The sequence below is a fragment of the Bactrocera oleae genome, chromosome 4 (genome assembly GCF_042242935.1).
Source record: "Bactrocera oleae isolate idBacOlea1 chromosome 4, idBacOlea1, whole genome shotgun sequence".
NCBI lineage: Eukaryota > Metazoa > Arthropoda > Insecta > Diptera > Tephritidae > Bactrocera > Bactrocera oleae.
In genome coordinates, this window is record NC_091538.1 from 41,376,588 (window position 1) to 41,399,882 (window position 23,295).

General features: G+C 35.3%; 1 protein-coding gene across 10 annotated transcripts in view; it reads left to right on the forward strand.

The window, feature by feature from the left end:
• brp (ELKS/RAB6-interacting/CAST family member bruchpilot) overlaps positions 1-23,295 on the forward strand; it is a 106,194-nt gene that overhangs the window by 14,619 nt on the left and 68,280 nt on the right. For 9 of the 10 annotated variants that reach the window (XR_011396263.1, XR_011396266.1, XR_011396265.1 and 6 more), the window contains 6 exons: positions 9,974-10,123; positions 13,009-13,125; positions 13,363-13,533; positions 13,704-13,960; positions 14,132-14,378; positions 15,543-15,598. Coding sequence is in view for 6 of the 10 variants with exons in the window: in XM_070109204.1 (XP_069965305.1) it covers positions 13,011-13,125; positions 13,363-13,533; positions 13,704-13,960; positions 14,132-14,378; positions 15,543-15,598 (846 nt within the window). In the remaining 4 variants the exon portion in view is untranslated. Of the gene's footprint in view, positions 1-3,291; positions 3,918-9,973; positions 10,124-13,008; positions 13,126-13,362; positions 13,534-13,703; positions 13,961-14,131; positions 14,379-15,542; positions 15,599-23,295 lie in introns of all 10 variants that reach the window. The other variant, XM_070109209.1, reaches the window with a different exon arrangement.

The window sequence follows — 23,295 nt, forward strand, 5'->3', positions numbered from 1 at the left end:
AATTTTTTCCATATACAAAAAATACTCTAACACGTCAACTTCAAATGGCTTGTAAACAAAGAATTAATTGGCAGAATGACTTGTAACTTTGCATGTGTTCTCACGACAGACGTACCAACCTGAGATAAAATTTGGAGCTAGTAGTGCTATTTCTTGATGATAGCAGACACTTCACAACCAACCTGTACACGTGTTAAGGACAGGAGTGAGTTACGAAATATTTATATTATTTCCATTGTTTTCATTGAGGTGGCAGTTGCACGCCAGGCTATTTTCAAACACGTACGTAACTCACGACGCTATCGCCGACGTCGCTAACACCGTTATCGCGGTGTATTCTTAGAATTTACTTAAATCCAGCCAACTGAAGTATGGGTGCTTTGGCGCTAAAATGACTAGTAAGCCGGCAGCTAGGCAGGCACCTATGGGATCAGTAGCGGAGAAAATAAAACAAATTTCTGCGCTAGGTGCTTGGTGGGCTGGCTATTGACCGTTTGGGCGACAATATTGAATACTATTCGTGCTGCATACTATTTTTTGCCGCATTTGCAAGGTGTGTGTTTGTTGTTTTTGTTTTCATGTTGTTCGTCTTTGCATTTGCGGACGCGGTAGTTATGTTCAAAGCTCGTTTTGTTGGTTTGTTGTAGTTGCGCATTCGTCGATTACATTTTGTTTTAAAATTTCGTTTACCTTACTTTCATTCATAAAGCTTTTAACAGAAGCCAAGCCAACAATAACAAGCGCTCGAAAATTCACGTAGGTACAGCTGAGTTCAGGCCGCAAAGAGATTGAGCCTCTATAAGGTTTGCAGGCCGTTGTGTGTGTGGTAGCATTGTGGGTGGGTGACTTTACCCCATTGGTCTCGAGTTGTTTGTTTGTGTGTATGGAATCTTTTGAATTGAATTTATTGCTAGTTGTAGCGCTTAGTTACTGTTTCTCGAGCGTAAAAAGACGAGCGCGCTAAATCTTAAAAGCACATTTCAAGCAAATGTGGGCCTAGGGTTGCCCCGTTGCGTATGCGATTTGGAAAGTAGTGCTAGCAGTACTGGAAATAGTTAAAGTTGAATGCTTTTCAGGATATATACAACACATATACATACATATGTATTTGAATCACCTACGAAATCGTTTTCATCTCGTGTGCGTGTGGTCTTGCTTATTGCTGGTGAAATTCGCAATTTCTTCCATGTTTGGCTTTGAAAACATTTTTTAGGAAAGATTATAATTTACTGGTAAAGAAAAGAAGCTGACACTTCTTCGATATCTATTTTTCTTACGAAAAAAGTACATCAAACTATATATATAATATAACTAAAAGACAAAGTTTGTACGTATGTTGCTTATAAACTCCGAAACGGCTGGACCGATTCCAATGAAATTTTTGTACGGTCTTAACGATGGCCCAGCGATATTCCACCATTTTTTTGGAAGTATAAACAATATGACCATAGTAATTTAACTAAAATTAACTCGAAGAGGGAGCCATTATTAACATATGAACACAATACTATTTAAAATCGGATTAGACTTGCTTGAAAAGGTAAAATAGAACTGCAACAAAATATGAAATGCCTTAAACTGGCAGACAATTTCAGCACTATTGTACACGGAATAAAATAATTAATTTGCAGGACGATCTCATTAATTTCGAGAAATGTTAGGGATATATCTTGTTGAATCCTGTTACTTGTCAACTGAGATGGGTTCTAATTGCATATCGGAGGAATTCAATTATTGGCATACCCTTAAATTGATTAATCTGTGTAATGTAGTGCATTGCATCACTTACAAAAGGAACTTTAATTTTTAGTTTAAATTTTGGTATCAATATTCCCTCTAATAGATTTATTAGACGCAGGTAACCTTATATTTCAAAACTATCAAAAGGGCGATAACCCTTGGAGATATATATATATATATATATATATATATATACTACTACTACTATATTCGTACGGTTGTTTTTCAAAACGTTTATTTAAGAAAAACATATAAAATAGTATTATTCACGAAATAAGCTAAAACATTTCTAATCTATCGGGCAATTTTTGGATTCTATTCCAAAATAACGGTGTAGACTTGGTGGCCAATGAATAAATCAAACCAAGTTTTGGTATTCTGTTCTTATATGAACCGTGTTCCAGTGAGGACATTCTGCATCGACCAGAACAAATTCCATTCAGAAGACTTAAGGTCTGGGCTATAAGGCGGATGAAACAAATCTTCCCAACCTAGCAAAATGTAGCCGAGCGTTATCGTGATGAAAATCTACTGCATCATGTGTAGGTGCAAATTCCAGCCGTTTTTCGGCAATCGATCGCCTTAATTTGATTAATTGATATCGGTAACGTTTTCCATTAATGATCTCAACCGGCTTTAAAAGCTCATAATGTAGCAGGCCCTTCTTATCGACAAAATACGGATCATTTTCTTGGCGTCATGAACATTCGACTTTTCCGTTGATTTGGCTGGTTGACCGATATGATTATTTGCGTATAGGGTTGAATGATGGATTCATCGAGTAATACTTCAAGTTTCTCATCTTTAAACATTTTTGGCCACCCAGGACGTTTTTCTTCTTCCAAGCCAAAATCACCACTTTTTTATTGTCACTTTTGGTGCGTTCGCTCAGCTAGAGAATGTTTATATTAAAGTAATGAATAAGAACTCCGTGGAAAAATACTTTTTCAGACACAAAGCTAGACATATTTCAATCACATATGCTGAATAACCCTACTGACAAGGACGGTAACTTTTTAATGAATTTTCGGAATGTTGGAATAATGGAATAATACTCAGTTTACGCTTTTCTCTCTCTCTTGGACAACCGCACGAATATAGTTTAGATCCAATAGATCGGTCGGTATTTGCTTAAAAATAGGCCGCATTCTCGACTTAGCCTCTTCCTTGCGTGCCAGCTCACCAAGGGTTTCGAAATATTTGACGCACTATAGATGGCTTAAGTGCAATCGTGCTATAAAACCTCTATTAATTAACGTCCCACTCCAAAAACCCAACCAGCCCATTCCATTGGATATGCTTCGGGAGCTTTTAGTGTTGCTTAGTTTTCATTTTGATGTTATCTGCTCATTATATCCGTAATGGTATGCTAAAACAAATATCGCACGATGTGTGCTTTGCAACTTGGAATTAATTACCGCATCAGATGATTGCTTAAAGAGTCATTGTCATTTTATATTAATTAGCTTTTAGCTTGCTTTAGAAGACAATGCAGAATACAAGTTTGCGTTTTCGTTCATGCTGTCGTATTTCTTTTTGTTACATTTGCAGATTGAAAAACGTGACAGATACAATACCAAAGAAAAAAAGCAAAAACAAAACAAATAATAACAAATAACCAATACATAAAGGAAGAAAGCAAAAGAGAATATAAAAAATACAAAATACAAAATCACCCTCTTAACGTTGTACTTAGCACCCAATCGGGCTTAAACTAGATTCAGTTATTTGAAACTTCTTAACGAATTAAACCAAAAAAACAAAAACTGAAAAAATTTTCAAATTATTAAAACAGATTTATATAGTTACTTTTTGCGTCGCCTTATAAAAACTAATCGCACATATTCGTACATATACACACACATATATACATATATATACAAGCTACTGTACTCGTATATGTGAAAGCGGAGAGAAGCAGAGCAAAAAAAAAACAAAAAAGTATACGAAATTCACGATAACAAGAAAAACATATAGCAGAAGAGAACACATAACCCGAGCAGTGTGAAGCGAGAGAGAAACCGCGGACCAACCGCGGCAGATTATGTCACGAGACGATTACAATCCTGTAACTAGCTCTGGTGTTCGTAGCCCGGGTCGCTCAAGGCGGCTCACGGAATTGCCAACTGTAGATCGATCGCCATCACGAGACTACGGTGCACGTGGAAGTCCCCTAGGTGAAGACCAATTTTAAAAGTGATATTTCCAGGCAATTAAATTATTGGTTAATTACTTAAACTTACAGACAGATATGTATGTATAATTTGAGATATTTTCGTATTTTGAGTTGTAGCCGCTGATAACAAATATGAGTTGAGACCAGAGCAAAATCCAAACAGAGCAATTATGATTTTATTGAAGCAGGGTTTTAAGGCAAGACTGTACACAAGGCAAATTTGAGTTTAACTAGTCATTAAATTACACTTAGTATACTATTAAGATATCTATTAAGAGTATTGAAGCTTAAGCAATAGCATACGAAGAAGTTGTGTTATGTTAAGTTGCTAGTTCATTTGCACCTGACACGACAGATCTTCTGGTTTTCTCCGCATATATCTTTGAAATTAACATATTATTATGGACTGTGCAACAGGAATGGTAAAGAAATCGAATTTTGTTGAACTTTATCGGCTCTAATATGTATTTTCGATCCGTTTATAAGTCAAAAATGAGAGAGCGAGTATACTAAATTACCACGAAGTTTGTAACACCCAAAAAACAACATCGGTGGCCTTAGAAAATTAATATGTAAATGATCAGCATGACGAGCTGAGCCGATTTAGCCAAGTCCGTCTGTCTGTAAGTATGTCTGTATATATATAAACTAGTCCCTCAGTTTTGAAGGAAAATGAAATTTTGTACACGTCCTTTTCCGCCGATATCGGACCACTATGGCATATAGTGTCATACCAACTTACCGATCAAATCAAGTTCTTGTATGGAATCTTTTTATTTGTAAGCGGTATCCGGGCTTCAGTGCAACCGATGTCAACATTTTTTTCTCGTGTTTTCTAAACTGTGAGCGCTATAATTGGCGTGTTCGATTCGTTACGACTCTGCTTGCTAGGTTTGAACTCTACTCTCTTTAAAAAGATAGCATGGAAAAGCAAAAGGGAAATCCGATAGCACAAATCTATCTGAATGCCTTCTACTTCGTGGTATTAAATATTTAGTAATAAGGACCTAAGCAAAATTGGTTGCCACGATTTCTACAATAACTGTATGACCTAGTCTTCAGATTTATATTCGTCTGTACTGAATATTCTCAAAAATAAGCTAAATTTGCTCGACATTTGGACGAAAATAACGTTAAACACATATCGACTTATAACGTTATTTTATAGTCTTCTTCTAATGGCTTAACAATAATTAGTACGAAATCTAATTGAAGAGTCAGTGGAATTTTGTACTACTTACAGCATGATGTAGAAGTGATTCTGCTTGAAGCCTTTAAGTTTTACTCAACTACAACCTTAGCTCGCTTTCATTGATAGAAACTTGAATTCATTTTCTCTTGCTAAATTTGGTTGTACTTATTGACAGAGCAATCACTTTTCAAAAGGTTTCGATTTAGCATTTTCAAATAGATATTTCCAGTTTCAAGTGTAACAACAATTTATTTTGCTCAACTGAAGATTTAAAAACCTTGCTACAGAGTATAATAGTGTTGTTCACCTAGCCGTTTTTTGTATCACCTAAATCTAATCGAGACAGATATAGGGTTATATATATAAAATATCAGGATGAAGAGACAAGTTGAAATCCACTGCCACGCCTAAAAATCAAAATTAAACGAAAACCTATAAAGTGCCATAACTAAGCAATAAAAAATATTTAAACTGCAATTGGGCACAGGGGATCGCAGTAGCAAGGGTCACCTGTGGGCCAAAAATTAAAAAAATGGGCGTGGTCCCGCCCTATTAGAGGCTTAATGTACAAATTTCCTAAACCATTAAAGCTATTTTAATCAAATTCGCTCAGGACAAATCCCTTAAGCAGCTTTACCAACGCTGTGAAATCGGATGATAATCCCGCTCACTCCATATATAACGGTTCTGTGAAAGGTGTCATTTGACACGAATATAAATTTCATCTGATTCTTTCACTTTCCAGTATACAAATTAAGCACCAATGAATTGATCGGGATGACATTTTGCACGAATACTGCCTTTGAAGTGTGCCAACTTGTGACTGAAAATTATAAAAATCGGACCAAACCTGTTCAAGCCCCCAGGTACCGAATACATGGACCCCAGTTGCTATTGTGACCTTTTTATTGAAAATATCGGTCAATCTGTGGGATATATTGAGATATATTAGAGAATCTCAGAAATAATCGCTTTCTGATAATAACATGCCAGTGTGCCAAAAATGGGTTGAATCGAATCACTAATTCCGTTAGTCTCCAATAGAAAAATTTTCAAATTTGAAGAAATTGAAAGAGCGTGTTTTTTTATTAACAATATAAATATCTTTGTGCAGAAAATGGGTAAAATCGGGTGAAAACTTTTCTTAGCCGCCAATTCAAGATTTTAAAACATCCGGTTGACATTATCCCGCACATATTTTTGATGGTATGTGAGGTACCTTAATGAAACTCAGATATCAGCTTTGTCTGTGGTAATGGCAAAAATATATAAAAGTGTTTCAGTACAACCCATATCTCTCATATACCTAATATAAGATATTCAAATTTCCGATTGGCTTTATGCCCTACATATAATGACTTCGTTATTCTAACAAACGCTATGCTGAATATATCGATCAGTGTATCAGTTATATATATTTATAAAATTGCTTGAAAATAGCTTAACGCTGAATATTAGACCTTGGTCCAAACCTCATATCCTTAATATAATCAATTCCGATACTCTGGTTTACGTTTTGCACATCAACTCAATATATTAAATTTAGCGTTTTCTGTTGAGTTTGTGTCAGATATATCTTATTTTAAAATGATTTTAATGTAAGAAAAATCATTTTATGTAGTTGAATGGTGGTCCATATTATCCTCAATATATCAATCCGGTTATTTTTTGATATCCTTAAAATAAAGATCAGAAAATATGATTTCTCCGATATTGGAAACAAATTTAAAATGCATATGCCAATACTTTTGAAACCCAGTGCGATTCTGACAAACGTCAAAATTTGTTGTGAGAAATGGTTGTCAGAAAATGCGTACCTTTTGATGGAGAAAACATTATATGGACATGTGGTCTTCTTTTATGCTCCTCCAACTTTCCACTGCAAAGTAAAATAATTCTCAAATGTTTGTAGTACCATTTGTCGAGATCCCAAAGTCATGATGTAAAGATGTAAGGGCCGGTCTATTTCAAAGCGCCATTAAATTGTAGAAGTGCAACAAATACTCCCTAGAGTGATAACGCCTACAATATTTAGACAACGGTGCGCTTTCACTCTGGTAATTGCACGTGCTTTAACTTCTCTGCTCCTGTCGGGAAGTACAAAAAGAGGTAAAAGAGGACGTATAGAGAATTAATGGCGAATTTGATTGAAATTTTTAATTGAGCATCTAAATTAAAAGTAATTATGTATACAATATTTACTGTCATATATTTTCCATACAAACGCATGCACACGTGACCGTGCGCTTTTGCTAGTGTATTACGTTGTTCGCTTTCACGCGCTACGAGATTTTGCAGTAAGGTCATGAATCAATATGCATAAACACACACACGCACATACAAAATTTATTAAAGCCCATTTAAAGTGATTTCCGCCATACAACATGTGTATGTGTGTACTTTTTGCACATTTGACCTCGCCGCGTGGCATGGCAATGATTGTTTCAAAAATATATGAACGTAAAATATGCATATTTATATTGGAAATTTTATTAACTCGTAAAAATAATACGAACCTCTTATGTATGTGTGGGTATTTATGATATATACGTAATTGCTTACGTGCAACAGGGAACACATGGAATTGGCTTGTCACGTTGTTTCAATATAACGGAATTCAAATATTTTACTTACCGTTAAAATGCAAATATCTTTGCGACACTGACAGTTATAAATTGCACAACAACAGTTTTCAAAATATTAAATTACTATTAATGTACAATTTATAGCAATTAATTTAGTGGATATTTTATTTCCTCTCATTTTCATTTATGTCTTTTTTATCAAATTTACTGATGGCGGAGTTTATAGTGAAAATGAAAGTAGTGCACTTACATAAATGATGAGATAATAAAGAATGCATGTGTATGTATATATAGCGATCTTTATATATATTTCCTGTTCTCTGAATGGAAATACTCAAAGCAATCTTCAGAAAAACTCCATAAACCATATATATAAATAAATAACTCTTCTAAACCACTTCTTCTCTGTTCTCCTTTGGCTTTTTATCTGATCAATATCAAATCTTTTGGACCACGAGAATAGAAGCCAATTAAGACTATGGAACGGATGAGCTATCAATTTTTAGCATTTAATAAATGTAAGCTGTTCTTTAGTAGTTTAATTTGCCCTCAAAATAGTAATTTTCCACTAAAAGTTAACAAGGACATCCAAGTATATAGTTATTTTGCAATTTTAAGCACCAAGTCATTGTCTCCAATAATAATTTCCAAACATTTCATATTCTTCCGAATCTGGCTCTACTTAGCTCCGCCATAAGCTCTGTTACAAGTTCAGGTCGTTATCAAAATGAAACTATTGTACGATTTTTAGTAAAGTTAATTCTGTTTGATAATGCTTATATTAAATGAGCGATGTAGAAAATTGTAATCGAAATGATCACCTCTTGCTTTGACGACGCTGCTTTAAACAAAGATTTTTTGAGACCCTCCAAGTATAAAACAGGTCATGTTCTCTAACTCTGACCACAAACTGTGGTCCAATGGATTCAAATCAGACCTTCTATACGGCCAATCACCTGTAGCTATTAAACCATGAATATTGCTTTTAAAAGACTTTTGGGTGGTTTTTACCTTGGGTGCTGGAGCAGAATCTTGATAAAAGATCCAAAGCTCTCCTTCAAAGAGAGCTTAATTGCTTTCCCACGATTTCTAAAACATCCTGTTACTAGACTTTTGTTCCAGTTTGAATGCCTTTTCAAGGTGTAACGCCTTTACAGGAGACTCCCCTCAAAACCATTACAGCAGCTAGATGGTGATCAAGTTAAACTGTTTGCATATTAAAACTTCTTGAACACTGATGAAGCTGCTTGCATCTGTTAAGTCAAATTTGCTTCAAGTGCGTTGTCAGAAGATGAACAGTTGGCCGACGTTACGCTTTCATGTGGAGATTATTTCAAATAAGTCTTCTCATTGATCTGGTGTATGTATCCATTTCCCTTGAAATAACTTTTTTCTAAGGAGATTTTTTCAAATGCCTTCGTGAACAGTTTTTATGGCTGACTTGGTTCTAATTACGCGACGACGACGGGAAAAACGATCAATAGTTTGGCAAACAAACGTTCTCGAAATATTAAGATTTTTGTGAAACTCATAAATTTCACTTACACTTTTTTCACACTTATGTAAAGCAATCACTGCAAGACGATTTTCATCAGCTCCCCGTTCTATTGTTAATAAGCGAAAGCAAACGCAAAACTGATTATTAAATAGGAGTAGACTGCAGTAGACTGCATATAAATTATAGTAAGAAATAATGACGAATTTTTCTTCAATGTATGCGTTGTAAATTTTGTAATAGAATTTATGACAAGACTAAGTATGATGGTTTTAAGAACAGTTTTAAATGTATATTCACATATGTATAATTATTAAATATGTATAAATTAAATCAACTTCGCTCTAAACTTTCGCTATCAGTAAAATGTTAAAGTATATATTAATGTATAATAATATTGTTTTTGTTGCTTACAATAGTTATACATAGAATAATTGCTACGTAGTCAAGTAAGAGTTTTCGCAGTCGTTTACTTTTAAGTTTAAATAAATATTTCTAATTAAACTATTGTATTTTTATTATTGATTATTGTATATGAACTTAAACTCGTACATTTTAATTTATGGTATTGTTTTCTTTGAATAACAACGATTGCAAACTTGAACCTAATATTCATTTTATCTTACATCACGCATGCGCATGAAACATTTTTCTGTTGCATTTATCATCGCTTGGCGCATACATTAACGTTTTTCGTTTCGATTTCATTTCATTAATTATGTGACAATTTGTTGCCAACTAACACACTCCACATTGAAAATGCCAACTTTCGTTATTAAATGTAGTTTAGAAGTAGTCAAAAATTCCTTTCCGACATAAAGTAGAACGCGTTGGTTTGTTGCAAGGCGTGCCACATACACTTCGCCATACACTTATATAACTGTTCCTTTGTTGTGTCGTAACAAATTAAGGCGGCAAACTGGATTACAACTATGGTTAGTAAAACACATATACGAACCCAGCCATTCATACATTAGCCAGCCTTTACACATCTTCACACACATAGATGGACCACAAAAAACTTAACATTTTTTCTTTTGTACCGTGAAAATATCGTCCGAAATGACGAAAAAAGGTTGGACTTAGACCTCGAATAACTTTTTAACGAGTCCACTCAGTAAAAAAAATTAAATTTTTCTATATCGGTAAATTCCCGACAAGAATAAGTTTTCAGTTTTACTATACAATGATTTGTTCAAATGCAATAAATTTCCAAACAAAATCAGAAAATACTCCTGTGGGGTTATATGGGAAATAAAAATATAAAAAGCTGAAACTCTATCAGATTTTGTTTTTCTTCATTTCGGATGATACTTTCATGATATCTAAGGAATAAAAGATAAAAAAATTGTTGGCCCACCCATCTGACACTTAAGAACTCCAAATTAGATAAAATGAAGTATAATTTGGGGGGAGTAGGGTTAATTGGAGTAAAACAAAGCCCATTTTTTGATACTTTTTTATGTAACAGTTAAAATGTATTTTTAAAAAGCAATAATATATTAAATTATGATGTTTGAGGAATATTCTGTTAAATTTTCATGGATAAATATTAAAAAAAGCGGCAATGGCAGCAATTATATTAGGCGTCGCGGAAAAAAATTGGCTTTCGGTGTCCCTCCTAATTCGGTGTTGAATATTTGAAAATCCAAAAATCAAAATCATATCATTAGATAATCGCTTTGCCCAGATAATGCTGAGGGCTTTTCCCAAATTTAAATGTTTCACTTTTTGGGAACATTTTGAAGGAAAGAACGAAATTTTTTGTGGAAAATTATTAACCTGTAAAATTAAAAAATATTATTAAATTCGAGAAAACAAACTTGTACACTAAGTGCATGTGATGTAAAAGGTTTATAAGACAGATACAAAAAAAAAAATACATATCTTCGTCAATGTTGCTCCAATCAAATTGAAATATTATGCATTTATTCAAGACAAAAAAAAAATCGAAGTAAATGTAATTCTACTCGCCCCTCAATCTAAAAAGTGATCACAATTTTGCTTCAGTAAGTTGACCATCTCGCCTGGTGTGTTCTTTTCCACCTTTCGGTTGCACACCTTACATCTTAACTCCGCAGTTTTAATTCTAATATGACATGCGACACAGTAATTCGATCTTAATTATACATAAGGTTTCTTAATTATCAGTCCTCATTCATAGTCAAATAGAATTTGGAATTAAATAAGTTGTAATGCAAGCATAGGCGTGTTAGGATCAGATTTCACGCTTGAAATGGGCTCTATGGTTTGAGCAAAGAAAGGCTTCTATTAAATAAATTTTCATGTTTTCGAAGCACTTAATTTTTACTATTTTGCATTTGAGATCCTATATCAGTTCAATTCCTATCATGAGCACTGTCCTCGCAAAAATCTTCAATAGAAAAGATTCTTAGCATAACCTTGACGATTTCTACAGACTTGACAGAATTTGATTTCATTGAATATTTTTCTGGAACTCTCTAGCCCTCCTTTAGTCCTCTTAAGTGAAGAAACTTATGAGAGTAAAGATTCATATTCTTATACACATTCTTGTATATATACATATGTATACGAGTATATTGTGTGGGTTAATTACTTCATATGGCAACTTACTATAGAAATAAAAAATTTAAAAAAAATTTAAATAAAAAACGAAATTATATTTTTTATATTTGTCAAGGCCAATGTATTGGTTCCCCATCACTTTCTCCAATAATTAGATATAATCCGGTAAGCATAGTAAATCAGATAGTTCACATATTAATCATCGAAAATACTTGTATGAGGAGTTACTCATTGTGCTACTTAATATTATCAGCAATTTTTGATTGATGCTACAGCCCCCGAACAAATTTTAGCCAAGTCGATGCTTCTCCTAAAATGGAGGAAAAACATGAAAGGTCTAACAAAACCAAGTACTTATTGTTCGCTTGGTCAATTTTGCTTCCAGCGAGGGCTCTTATCGAAATAATAAAATAACTGTTTGCATATAATGTTCCTATAAAGTAGAACCCGATAATAACGCTCTATCGTTCCACACACTGTTATTCATTGCATGTCCAGCAATCCCAAGCCAATAATTTGAATATCCAGAGGGAGGTCAAACAAGTAGTTTTCCGTAGACAAACACGCACGTTAGAACAAACTTAAAAACAAATTTATACTTGTTCATTACATTTGAAGATAACGATCACAGTACAGGAAGAGTTCAATGCACACCCATCACATGAGCATTGCCAACGCGCGCACGTACACACACTTACTGCTTTTTTCAATTAGTCAAAATGTAAAAACTGTATAGAGAACTCGTAGTGGCCTATTTTTCTTTCAGTGCTCCGTTAATATTCCATTAATTAAAAGCCTTCTGTTTTGTTGCGAAATTTCATCAACCAGCAACAATATACTCATACTCGCACAAACATAGAAGCGTTGCCATATATATTTGAATATAATTTTCATTTAGCCTTTAAAATTTTAATTTTATTTATTACTCTCACACACATTAAAATATTTTAATATTTTGAAAGCGATCATTTAAATGCTTTGACACGTACTAGCAATTCCAAAAAAATGCGATAAGTCCCCAATGCACAGTTTATTTTGATACGTTACCTAGTTCCACACTGAATCACCCATCCAAGTCCTAAAATCGCAAGAAAAATCCTTTACCAGCGAACACCAGCAAATGACACCGCTTACTACCAACCACTAACCACCGACCACCGACCATGACCACATCCATAGTCCTCTCACAATCACTTTTCTCTACTCTCACGTATCACATCCCTTAGCCACATCACCCTCATTATTATCATCGTCATAATTGTGTGAATTACAGCAATGGGCAGTCCATACTATAGAGACATGGATGAGCCAACAAGTCCAGCCGGTGCGGGCCACCATCGGAGTCGGAGTGCCAGCAGACCGCCGATGTCACATGCCATGGATTATCCAAGTAATTAAATTATATTTTTTACACTCCAAAAATTTGGCAATTTCGCAACATTAAGTTGATGTTAACTGGGCCGTAAAACCTGAAAATTTCATAACAGCTGAAGACCGTTGCTTATTAAACCCAAAATGTGTGGTAATTTTCAACTTAATGTGAGATATTTGTCTGTATTTACTTGAATATACCTTAGAAAAGGAGAATTTGCTAAAAAGATTTGGCTTGTAATTTTCTTTTGCACAGGAACACGTTACCAGTCGCTGGATCGCGGTGGCTTGGTTGATCCACACGATCGTGAATTTATACCCATACGTGAGCCACGCGATCGCTCACGTGATAGGTCGCTTGAGAGAGGATTGTATTTGGAGGACGAGTTGTACGGACGTTCGGCGAGGCAAAGCCCCAATCCTATAGGTAAGTGCTTTAAAATGTGATAGTCATCTAATTTTGATTCTACGAACGAAGGCCCTCAATCATATCTTGAAATTATATTGAAAATATCTTTAAAAAATATTTACGCATTTATATAGAATTACACAAAACAATAATACCGACTGTACTCTATATGATTTTGATTACTTCAGGTTATCAAACGGGGTTACCATCATCGGATCGAGCGTATCTGGGCGATCTACAGCATCAAAATACAGATCTGCAGCGGGAATTAGGTCAACTTAAGCGAGAGTTAGAACTGACAAACCAAAAGTTAGGTAGTTCGATGCACAGCATAAAGACGTTTTGGTCGCCGGAGTTAAAGAAGGAGCGAGCGTTGCGTAAAGAAGAGAGCGCCAAATACAGTTTGATTAATGATCAGCTAAAGTTGCTGAGCACGGAAAATCAAGTAAGAAATATTATACTCAATGCGGTATACGTACCATTTCAAAATTCTAATAGCAGTAGCTTTAGGAGTTGTAGAGTCATTCTTTATTAAGTGCATTCACATAAGTATTCTTCCGGCTTATAAATGACGCTGATCTTGATCTTGATATGTATTCTTACTATTTTTCCTAAGAAACAAGCGATGTTGGTGCGTCAGTTGGAGGAGGAGTTGCGAATGCGCATGCGTCAGCCTAACATTGAAATGCAACAACAAATGGAGGCTTTGTACGCGGAAAACGATCATTTACAGCGCGAGATCAGCATATTACGTGAGACAATTAAGGATCTTGAGTGTCGCGTGGAAACGCAAAAGCAAACTCTCATTGCGCGTGACGAAAGTATCAAGAAATTATTGGAAATGTTGCAAACCAAGGGAATGGGTGAGTAGTAATAAAATATAGATTAGAGTTCGTATGCATAAATCAGAATCTTGCTTTAAAGCGTTTACTGTAAATTGCTATGTAGTTTATATTTCAACATAAACACCAAAGAACATTTAACTTTTTGTGGAAAACCTGAATATTAATGGTAATTAGTTCCTTAGCTACATTTAGGTTAGATACAATTATTTTTTATAAAAAAATATTCGGTGCCGCACTGAGGTATACAAATTAACATAGGTCGTTTGAAACACTGCTGAAGAGAAGAAGAAAACTAAAAAGACAGTATGATCAATCATAAAAATTTGAGACGAGAACTTTTAGAACAGTTAGAAATATATTATATAGTATAAGGCTTGCATTTCACAAGATCTTCAAAATATTTGAATATAAATTTGAATATCCTTCACTTTGCTTCCGAGGCTTTCGGGTTCCTTTTATTGGAATTACAGTTTTACGTGGCGGGCCCTAAACCCAGCGTCACAACTCCAGCTGGGGAGAAAGTATATTTGATTAGCCGCACCTCCTAGTGGACAGCCACTGCAGCCATAAAGCCTCCTTCCCTTTTACCCTGAATTCCACACGTGTTGATTACAGCATCTTACTCAATGTTGCTCACATTTCCCGAGGTGCTGAGCGTAAACGCGGGAGTAGAGATTGAGTACGGTAGCTCACATCCCATTTATATCCCCACCCTAGAGACCAATATCCAGGCTGTTAAAAATTATGTTTGAGGGTAATCAAAAGAGAGTAGAAAGAAGAATAGATGCTGACTAAAAACGCGGGATAATCATCTTTTAGGGAAGTATTTTAAAGTGTACGAACACTAAGAGTTTTTTTACTACGTAGGATAATAAAATACACATAATTAGTTTTTTAAATTTTCTTTCAGGAAACTTTATTTTCCAACATGATTTAGGCAATTTTTCGAAAGATATGCTTTTATTTAACCACTTAGATCATTTAACATTATCCGTTTTCAATATTAATATTTGTTCACATAAGGCGGACTGAAATTTTGCAACGCTTGAGAAAAAGGGATTTTATTCTGCTCTCTAATCCTACAAAAGCTTTTCAGAAACATTCCATGATGCACTTTAACTCATTTACATATTCACATCACCTTTAGAATTAAACTTGGAAAAATTCTCATCCGATTTACAGGTAAAGAGGAGGAGCGACAGATGTTCCAGCAAATGCAAGCCATGGCCCAAAAACAGGTAATTACTGTTAAAGTTACTTTTTTCGAAAGTTAAGCAAAATTTATCAGCGAAACGTATATTCATACAAAAATAACAAAAAAAAATCGACAAATGCTTTTAATAAAAGATATACAAAAAAATTTAATATGAAATTATGAAATTTTTCAATGATTTCAAAATAAACACAAACTGAGTAAATTTTTCGAACCAAAGGATAGCACACTTAAAGTCGCCGCGAAAGAATCACAACTGGGCTGTTAGAAAAAAAATCCCGTTATTCTAACCTTTTAAATACTGGTTCTGCAGTCTCCCAGAATATGGTTTGATGTGATTTCGTTTTTTATTGATCTACGTTTGAATTTTTAAATTGAAGAACAAAATAATCATAATTAATAATAAATGTTTAACTTGGCTTTAAAATTATTAACGAACACACACACACATTCACAAAATGTTTTTTTTGTCTTTCTGTTTCTTTTCGTATGAAACTCGAACTCGTTTATTGTTACTACTTTAGAAATTTGCTACGCAGTTCATTATAATTTTCTAATTACATGCTCTTACTTATATATATTATACATACATATGCGATAATGCGCCGTTATTTAGTGTAACAACAGCTATTTGCTGATAAACCTCATTATGCAATCAATCGTCCAACGCATCAAAAGTGAAGCGAACACATTTTACTCATCCTTCACTACTCATGCGATCATCAACTCATCTGCCATACAACAATCGTTATTTTTGTTAGTATGCATTTAAAAAACTTAAAATAAAAAGAATATTTGCAATATCACAATTAAAGATGCTGCGCATACATAAGAAAACACTTTTTTGTTGATTTTTCTTCTGATTAGAACACATGCTTAGAAATCGATTCATCACATTAACTTAATATTCAGTTTTCCGTCTTTATTTGGTTGTTATTACTTTCGAGATTGTTGTTGCTTTAACTTGCATCTGAAAGTGTATTTAGCGCTTAAAAAAAATTAGAAATTTGAACGAAATGTATTGCTTGCTTAACCCTTTAGTACGCATACATACATACTTCGTAGCGACATGTGTGTAAGTGTTTGTGTAGCGTTCACCCATACATGTTACCATACCTTGCGCCCCACTCCGCAGGTGATTCAGGAGAAAGTAATGAGTCAGCAAACAAATAAATAAATATTTTTACACGTAGCCATGTAGGTGTGTGTGTGTGTATTGAACATATATTTTAATTTCCCTAAAATCCCTAGCTCCGAGTAGTCATCTAGCACTCGCCTTTGCATACACATTCTCACACACCCATCCACTTATAGACCGGTACATAAGTAGGTTTGTAGTTTACCTAGTGCGCTGTGATATTGACATGGCAGCTACAATGCGCAGTGAACTGTTCCAGTTTCTGCATAAAAGCACACAACAACAATCACACATACCCACGTACATATTTCCGCTTTAGTGTTTACTGTACATCTTCTTAGTATATTCGTTCCTTATTACCAGTTTCTTAGCACACACACACACAATCGCGTATTTCCAATATAGTTTTCGTTTCAGTTTCATATTTTTTTCTTTTTGGGTATCGTTTTGCTTATCCTATGTGATTATTTGGTGCGTTTCGACTGTTTTTCGCTTCTTCACTCAACTTTGGCTCGAAGTATCTAACTACTAGATTTTCCGTGAACAAGTTCCATAAGTTTTGTGTTCATCTGCATAACAACACAATTCAATTTGATATACAATATTTCCTTGCCCATACATCCTCAGTGCTACCACTACATTCACAATCGCGCCGTATACCCGCCTGCTAGCATTTAAAAGCGAAGCGCACAAGGAAGAAAAGTTAAGTAATATGTTTTTAAAAAACAACCAAAGCATCTCTGTGTTTCTAGCTTTCCCATTGCATCCACATGCACTTCAACGTGAAGCGCATTTCTTGTATTCCCTGCCCCTGAATCCCGTCCTTGATGGTTGCGTCTACATAGAAGTCTTATTCTACATACTTGTGCTTAAAAAGTTCCTCTACTCACACACACACAGATACATTTACACATATACATATATATATATATATATATATAAATAATTATATACATATACACTATACGACAACTTTGTCTGTCCTTTACATTTTACACTGCTTTGTAGCAGTAATTGTTATTGTTACTTTGCTTATTGCATCGTTACACACTCTGTGTTGCATTCTTTGCCGAGTTTTTAGTTGTTGTCCTTTATTACTTTTTCTTCACTTTTAAATTTAGCGCAGCTTGGCGTAGCTTTTTGTTTTAATTTTCGCTCGATTCTTATGGTTTCTTTGCCTTTTATTATCTCCTTTGACTTATCGTGCATATTTTCCTCAGAAGTTGTTGATTTTTATCCGTTTTTCTATTTATAACAGGTTGGTTTATGTACGGTATTTCCACGTGGATTAAAATCTATTTGAATATGGAAATTTCTAATTTATTTTTAAAAGAAATGGAGCGTTCGAATTTTCTGGTGAAGAAGATATCATAAGACCATGATAAAGTGATTTCTTATTTCCCTTTAATTTTAAAGTAAAAATTCCAAAAACAAATCTATATCACTGATTTCACGGGTATCTACTTTTGTATACTGTTACTTGAGTATGTGGCCTAAATAATGTTTAATCTAGATCTAGCTAGGGTATGCGGTATAGATTATATGCTGAAAATATTTCCCCTTATTCCCCCAAAACCTCTCTGTGACTCTCCCCTTTTAGCCGCTGAGCGTGTCCGGGACTGCTTACAGGTTATTCGCAGCTAATCTTTATATCTAAACAATCTTTATATCACTTTGAGCCTGCAGCTCAGCAATTGAAGATTATCCCGTATCCGCAACCATACTGTTTACCATATTATGGAGAAAAATAATTCTCGAAAATTTACAAAACGCTTTGAGCCTGTCACAAATGTTTAGCTGGATATTATCAGTTCAAGCCCATTCGCCGATACTTTAATCTCAGTCTACCTCAGGGGAAAAAATTATCTAGATGTCTCATCTCTCTCCCTACAATATCGATTATTTGCGCACGGCAACACTTTTATCCTCATCATACATGTGGACACGATCTAGATAGAACTCCTATAAATGCGGCGAGATAAAATATTTCAAGAGTCAGTAGTTCAATCGGACTGTTACGGTTCCAAAAAAGAAGCGGAATTCAGAGTGTGAAATGTATTGGATTTGATGATGGCAGCACAATTGGGAGCAAGCGCACATGTACAAGTTTTGATGTGTGTTAGTTGAAGCATAACCTCTTTAAAACATCAGCTTGTCTTAGTTCACGAACGCACTGGCTGAGCAAGCAACAGCACTTTGCGTGACAACAACGGTAGGGATAAAAGGGGAAGAATATACTCGCTCGTGTCCCGTAGCTCTGCGTGATGACTGTCAGTTGGACACTCTGACCGCAGAATGAACTGCAGCCCACCGAGTGCCAAAAAGAAGCAGAGAAAACGGAAACAACTAAAAATTGGGTCACTAATAATTGCGTAGTAATAGAATATAGCTTTATGCAGCAGCGGATTTATTGCCCTGCTATATGTCACTATGAAAATAACAACTAGTGGGCTGTAATTGCGTTGCAACGAGCAGAGAGACCAAACAACAACAACAACTGCAAGAAAGTCGCCGAGAAAGTGTAAGGCTAATAAGCTTTTGCGGCGACTACTTTATATATTGTCTTAAGTTTCTCTGCAACAATGCAGTTTGGAGAATTATTGGCAATAAGGCGTTGCTCGTTTGGGCTTACTAGCTGCGTGTAACAATTTTAGCTTCATTGATGTCCCTCCTGTTGCGTGTTAGTCGCTGCTCGCACATATCCACGAGTGTGTCTTAATGAAATGCCTTTAAGTCGCAGCGTGCGGACTTATGTATACGCTATACTAAATGTCCTCAGCGACACATCACAACTTTTCATACACATACATATATATATTTGTGCACTTTTCTGCTAATTTCGCTTTCCACTCGCTCCCTTGCACGCCAGTCCTTTGTCCGAGCGCTCAAGCAGTCTGTCACTTGTGAAATCATCTGACTCGCATGCAAAACTGTCGCATTGGCTTCCTTTTTATGGCGCCAACTCACTTACCGCCACCCCTTTCTCGTTCGTCACATCAAAGTGTTTTGTGCGTCGCTAACCCATCTCGAAGCCAATAATTCTACACGCAATGGCATGTTGCGTACTCAATGAAAGGGAATAGTGAAGTAATAAAATTCGTAAAAAATAAGTGAAGAATAAAAAAATACCATAGGGCACTAAAGTTAGTCAAGCGTTTCGCCATATATAATACTTATGTATGTATTGTTGTATATTTCGGCGCTGATAAGTCGAAGGACTTTTACAAAACGTAATCCAGCAGAGATGATTGCGAATTTTCCTTTAGAGAATTAAAACTTTAAGCAATAAATTTATTACAAACGCATGTGTGGACAAATATTCTATAATTTAGTTAAGGATAAAACACGATTAGTTCTGGAAGAAATAATGACTAATGAATTCGTGCGGCAGTCGGACTGTCAAAAAGACAGCGTTTTTTAAAATTATATGGGACATTTTTTTCTGAAGAGGTTACAACAAAAATCACAACATGAACCAATTATAGAGCAGGACAACTCTTAGCACTGCATTGGAAAATTTCGTTTTCGAGAACTGTTTGTCATTACTTTTATGATCAAGTTGAAAATGTTGCACATTAAGTTTAGTACTCGCTAAGTACTTTAAGACTCCTTTTCATTTTAGCTTGAAAAAGCTTTTATAGACCGCCGTAATGTTAGGTTAGGTGAATAAGCTGGCTGACTGATAAACTATTTTTTTTAGTTTTTGCACGCACAAGTACATGCTTGGGTTACCCCTAAAATTCTAAATAAAATCATTCAACTACAATTTGATAATCAGTGGTAAGATATTGCTTTGTCTCTTGTATTTTTTAATTTAAGTCACTAATTTTGGATCCTGAACCTCTCCAAGGGGAATGTATTTAGATCTACATCCGTTAGAGTTGAAATGTCCATTATATAAACATTAAATCTGCTTTTTAATCTGCTTTAAGAGATGGCCATAAAAAAACTTTTAATTTAAATGCATAGCATTTGCAAATGGCAGGATAATACTCAGCAATACAACCCTTCCCATTTCACTTCCCAGCCTTGGTGTACTTGGTGGATCGTGTCTCAATGTTTGGCTGTTTATTGTAACTTTCCAATGTACATTTCGACAATTAGACAACATCCATTGATTTAAAGTAATTACGGATTTTTGATGAGATATCCTTATTCTGTTACAAACTTAATAATTTCGCATACTTTAATAGCATCTTTCGCCGAAGATATGTAGAAATGAAAATAAGCAAGATAAGGGTAGATAATTTTTGAATGCATAGTAAGATAAACCCATTGGAAACAAAATATAAAATAACAAAACGGAAAAGAAAAATAATTTACGAGCGATCTAATTTCGGGAAGTGGAAAGGGAGTGGCGTGGATGAATTTTTAAGGGTGAAAAACGGTTTAGCTCGAAACCCAAATTTTCAACAAAAAATTTCGCGTTAAAATATGAGCTTTTTTTTAAACGTCATTATGATTTATGTTTGTTGAAATATCTCCTTTCTGATGGTATAAAAGATATATAAATACATTACTATTGTAAACTTTTTCATACCACATTGTGGTGTTTATAGAGTTTTCTGTTGGCAGCAAACCAAATTAATCGATATAAGACTATGTAATTTTTGAAGCTTAAAAATATCGGGTTTGGCTTCTTTCGATTATACCAAGGGAACAACGTAGTGCTACAACATCAGCAGCTTGCAGATACTCCGGCCCAAATGTACAATTTATTGCGCTGTGTCTGATTATTTTTAGTTAGCGACTAGTGATGTAAATTTGGAATTTGCTTGTTCATTGACCAACCATCTAGCACGGCATCCTCCGTTTATTTGTTACAGTCTTATAGTCGTCTAACTAACAAAGACTTTTTAAACTACATTTCACTTCAAAGTACTTTTGCTTGCGATTCGACTTTGGGCTTACTTTACCTACTTTGGTCTCCATTTGAAAGCAAGGAAATGTAGGAAACCTAGTCGCAGTAATTGCAAATATTTATTGCAAGTTATTTATTTGCAAATTTGATTGGTATCGTGATTAAGCGCCTCACAAGTTTGCCACTTCATTGTTGGCCTCCGTTTCCAATTACCAGCGCTTTCTGCATGCACTATAGTCCAGCACATCCGCTGGATTTGTAATTGTACGCAAAATTAAACAAGTCGACGCAGGCGATACTTCCCTCAGGAATCTAGAAGGTGCTACTACATTACTTCTTTTGTCTACATTTAAATGAATTTCCGCGTATAACATAGTTAAAAATGTATAATGCTGCCAACACAAGAGGAGAGCAGGTGAGACCTGCGTCTGTCAGAACCCATTTGGCGCTACTTAACGACTCTCAAAAAAAGTAGCGCCTACTCCACACATAAATAATTGCACATAACCATAAATGTATAACTTATAATTTGTGCCAAATGCGAAAAAGTGTATATTTTATTTGCTGTTTGGAATGTACGAATACAATGTGCACGACTACAAAGTGTCCACGAGCATGCCAGGCATGTTGGCACCAAGCTCGCCTAGCCGCCACGCTGTAATAGCCATTGAAGCACACGCGCCTCTGCCATCCGCAAGTAAACACAATAACGCAAAAGCCTTGTACTATACATGGCGTGGCATACCGCACCGCGCCGCATAGAGCCCCTTCGCAGCCTGTGTGTGCTGCTCACACCCCTTTCGCCGCTGCTTATTTCAAGCTTCCAATACTGAGCAGTCGCAGTGAAGCATATGAAACTCGCCCTCCACAATTTCATATCACACACATACATTTATATAGGTGGAGGTACAATTTAACATGCCCTTGAATCCGTTGCGGCACACAATGCGCGAATTATACGCACAGCCTGGCGTGCGTTTTCAACTGTTCTTTGCGTTGCGTGGCGCATCGAGGGACGCGACGCAACACGGCGCGCGTGTGAACGGATACAACTAAATGGCACGAAAACGGCACTGGCGGTGGAGCGCGGCTTTGGCGGCGGAATAGGGGATTAATGCAAGCGCAATAATAATAAAAACTTGTTGTTAACAGTTTTTATTGTTGTTGCTGTTGGTGTTGGCATTTTAATGTTGCGCTGTATTCGTTTGCTGTCACTGCTGCTGGCACAATTTTTCGGTGCTTTTTGCCGTCGTTGAGCATTGACTTTGTTAATGTTGACGTCGATTTTCATTTCCCACGCTAGTTGTTATTATTGTTGCATAAGCTATTCTTTTTGTTAACAAGTACGTATAAATTTTCTATTTTCAATCTCGTTTCGTGAGAATATACACAGAAATTCGCTATTAGTCAACAAATTGCGAAAATACAAATGTCTTGCTCTGTCGCTCATTCGCCCTGACGAACACACATTTGCTCTAGTGTAGTTGGGCTATTTGGTTGCTAATACGACGTGTACCCACACCTTATATACCACATTATTTGCACTTATTGCAAGTTTTATTTTTAAATAAATAAAAATAATTGTAATTATTAAGTTAGAAAAAATAGTCCGTAAATTGAAAACAACTACAATATTTAACACATCATTTGAGAAAGAGTTAAAGCACCCTGCGTAGTCTTATTTTGTATGTATTCAAGCAGTTGTATTGAGCAGCATATCTCT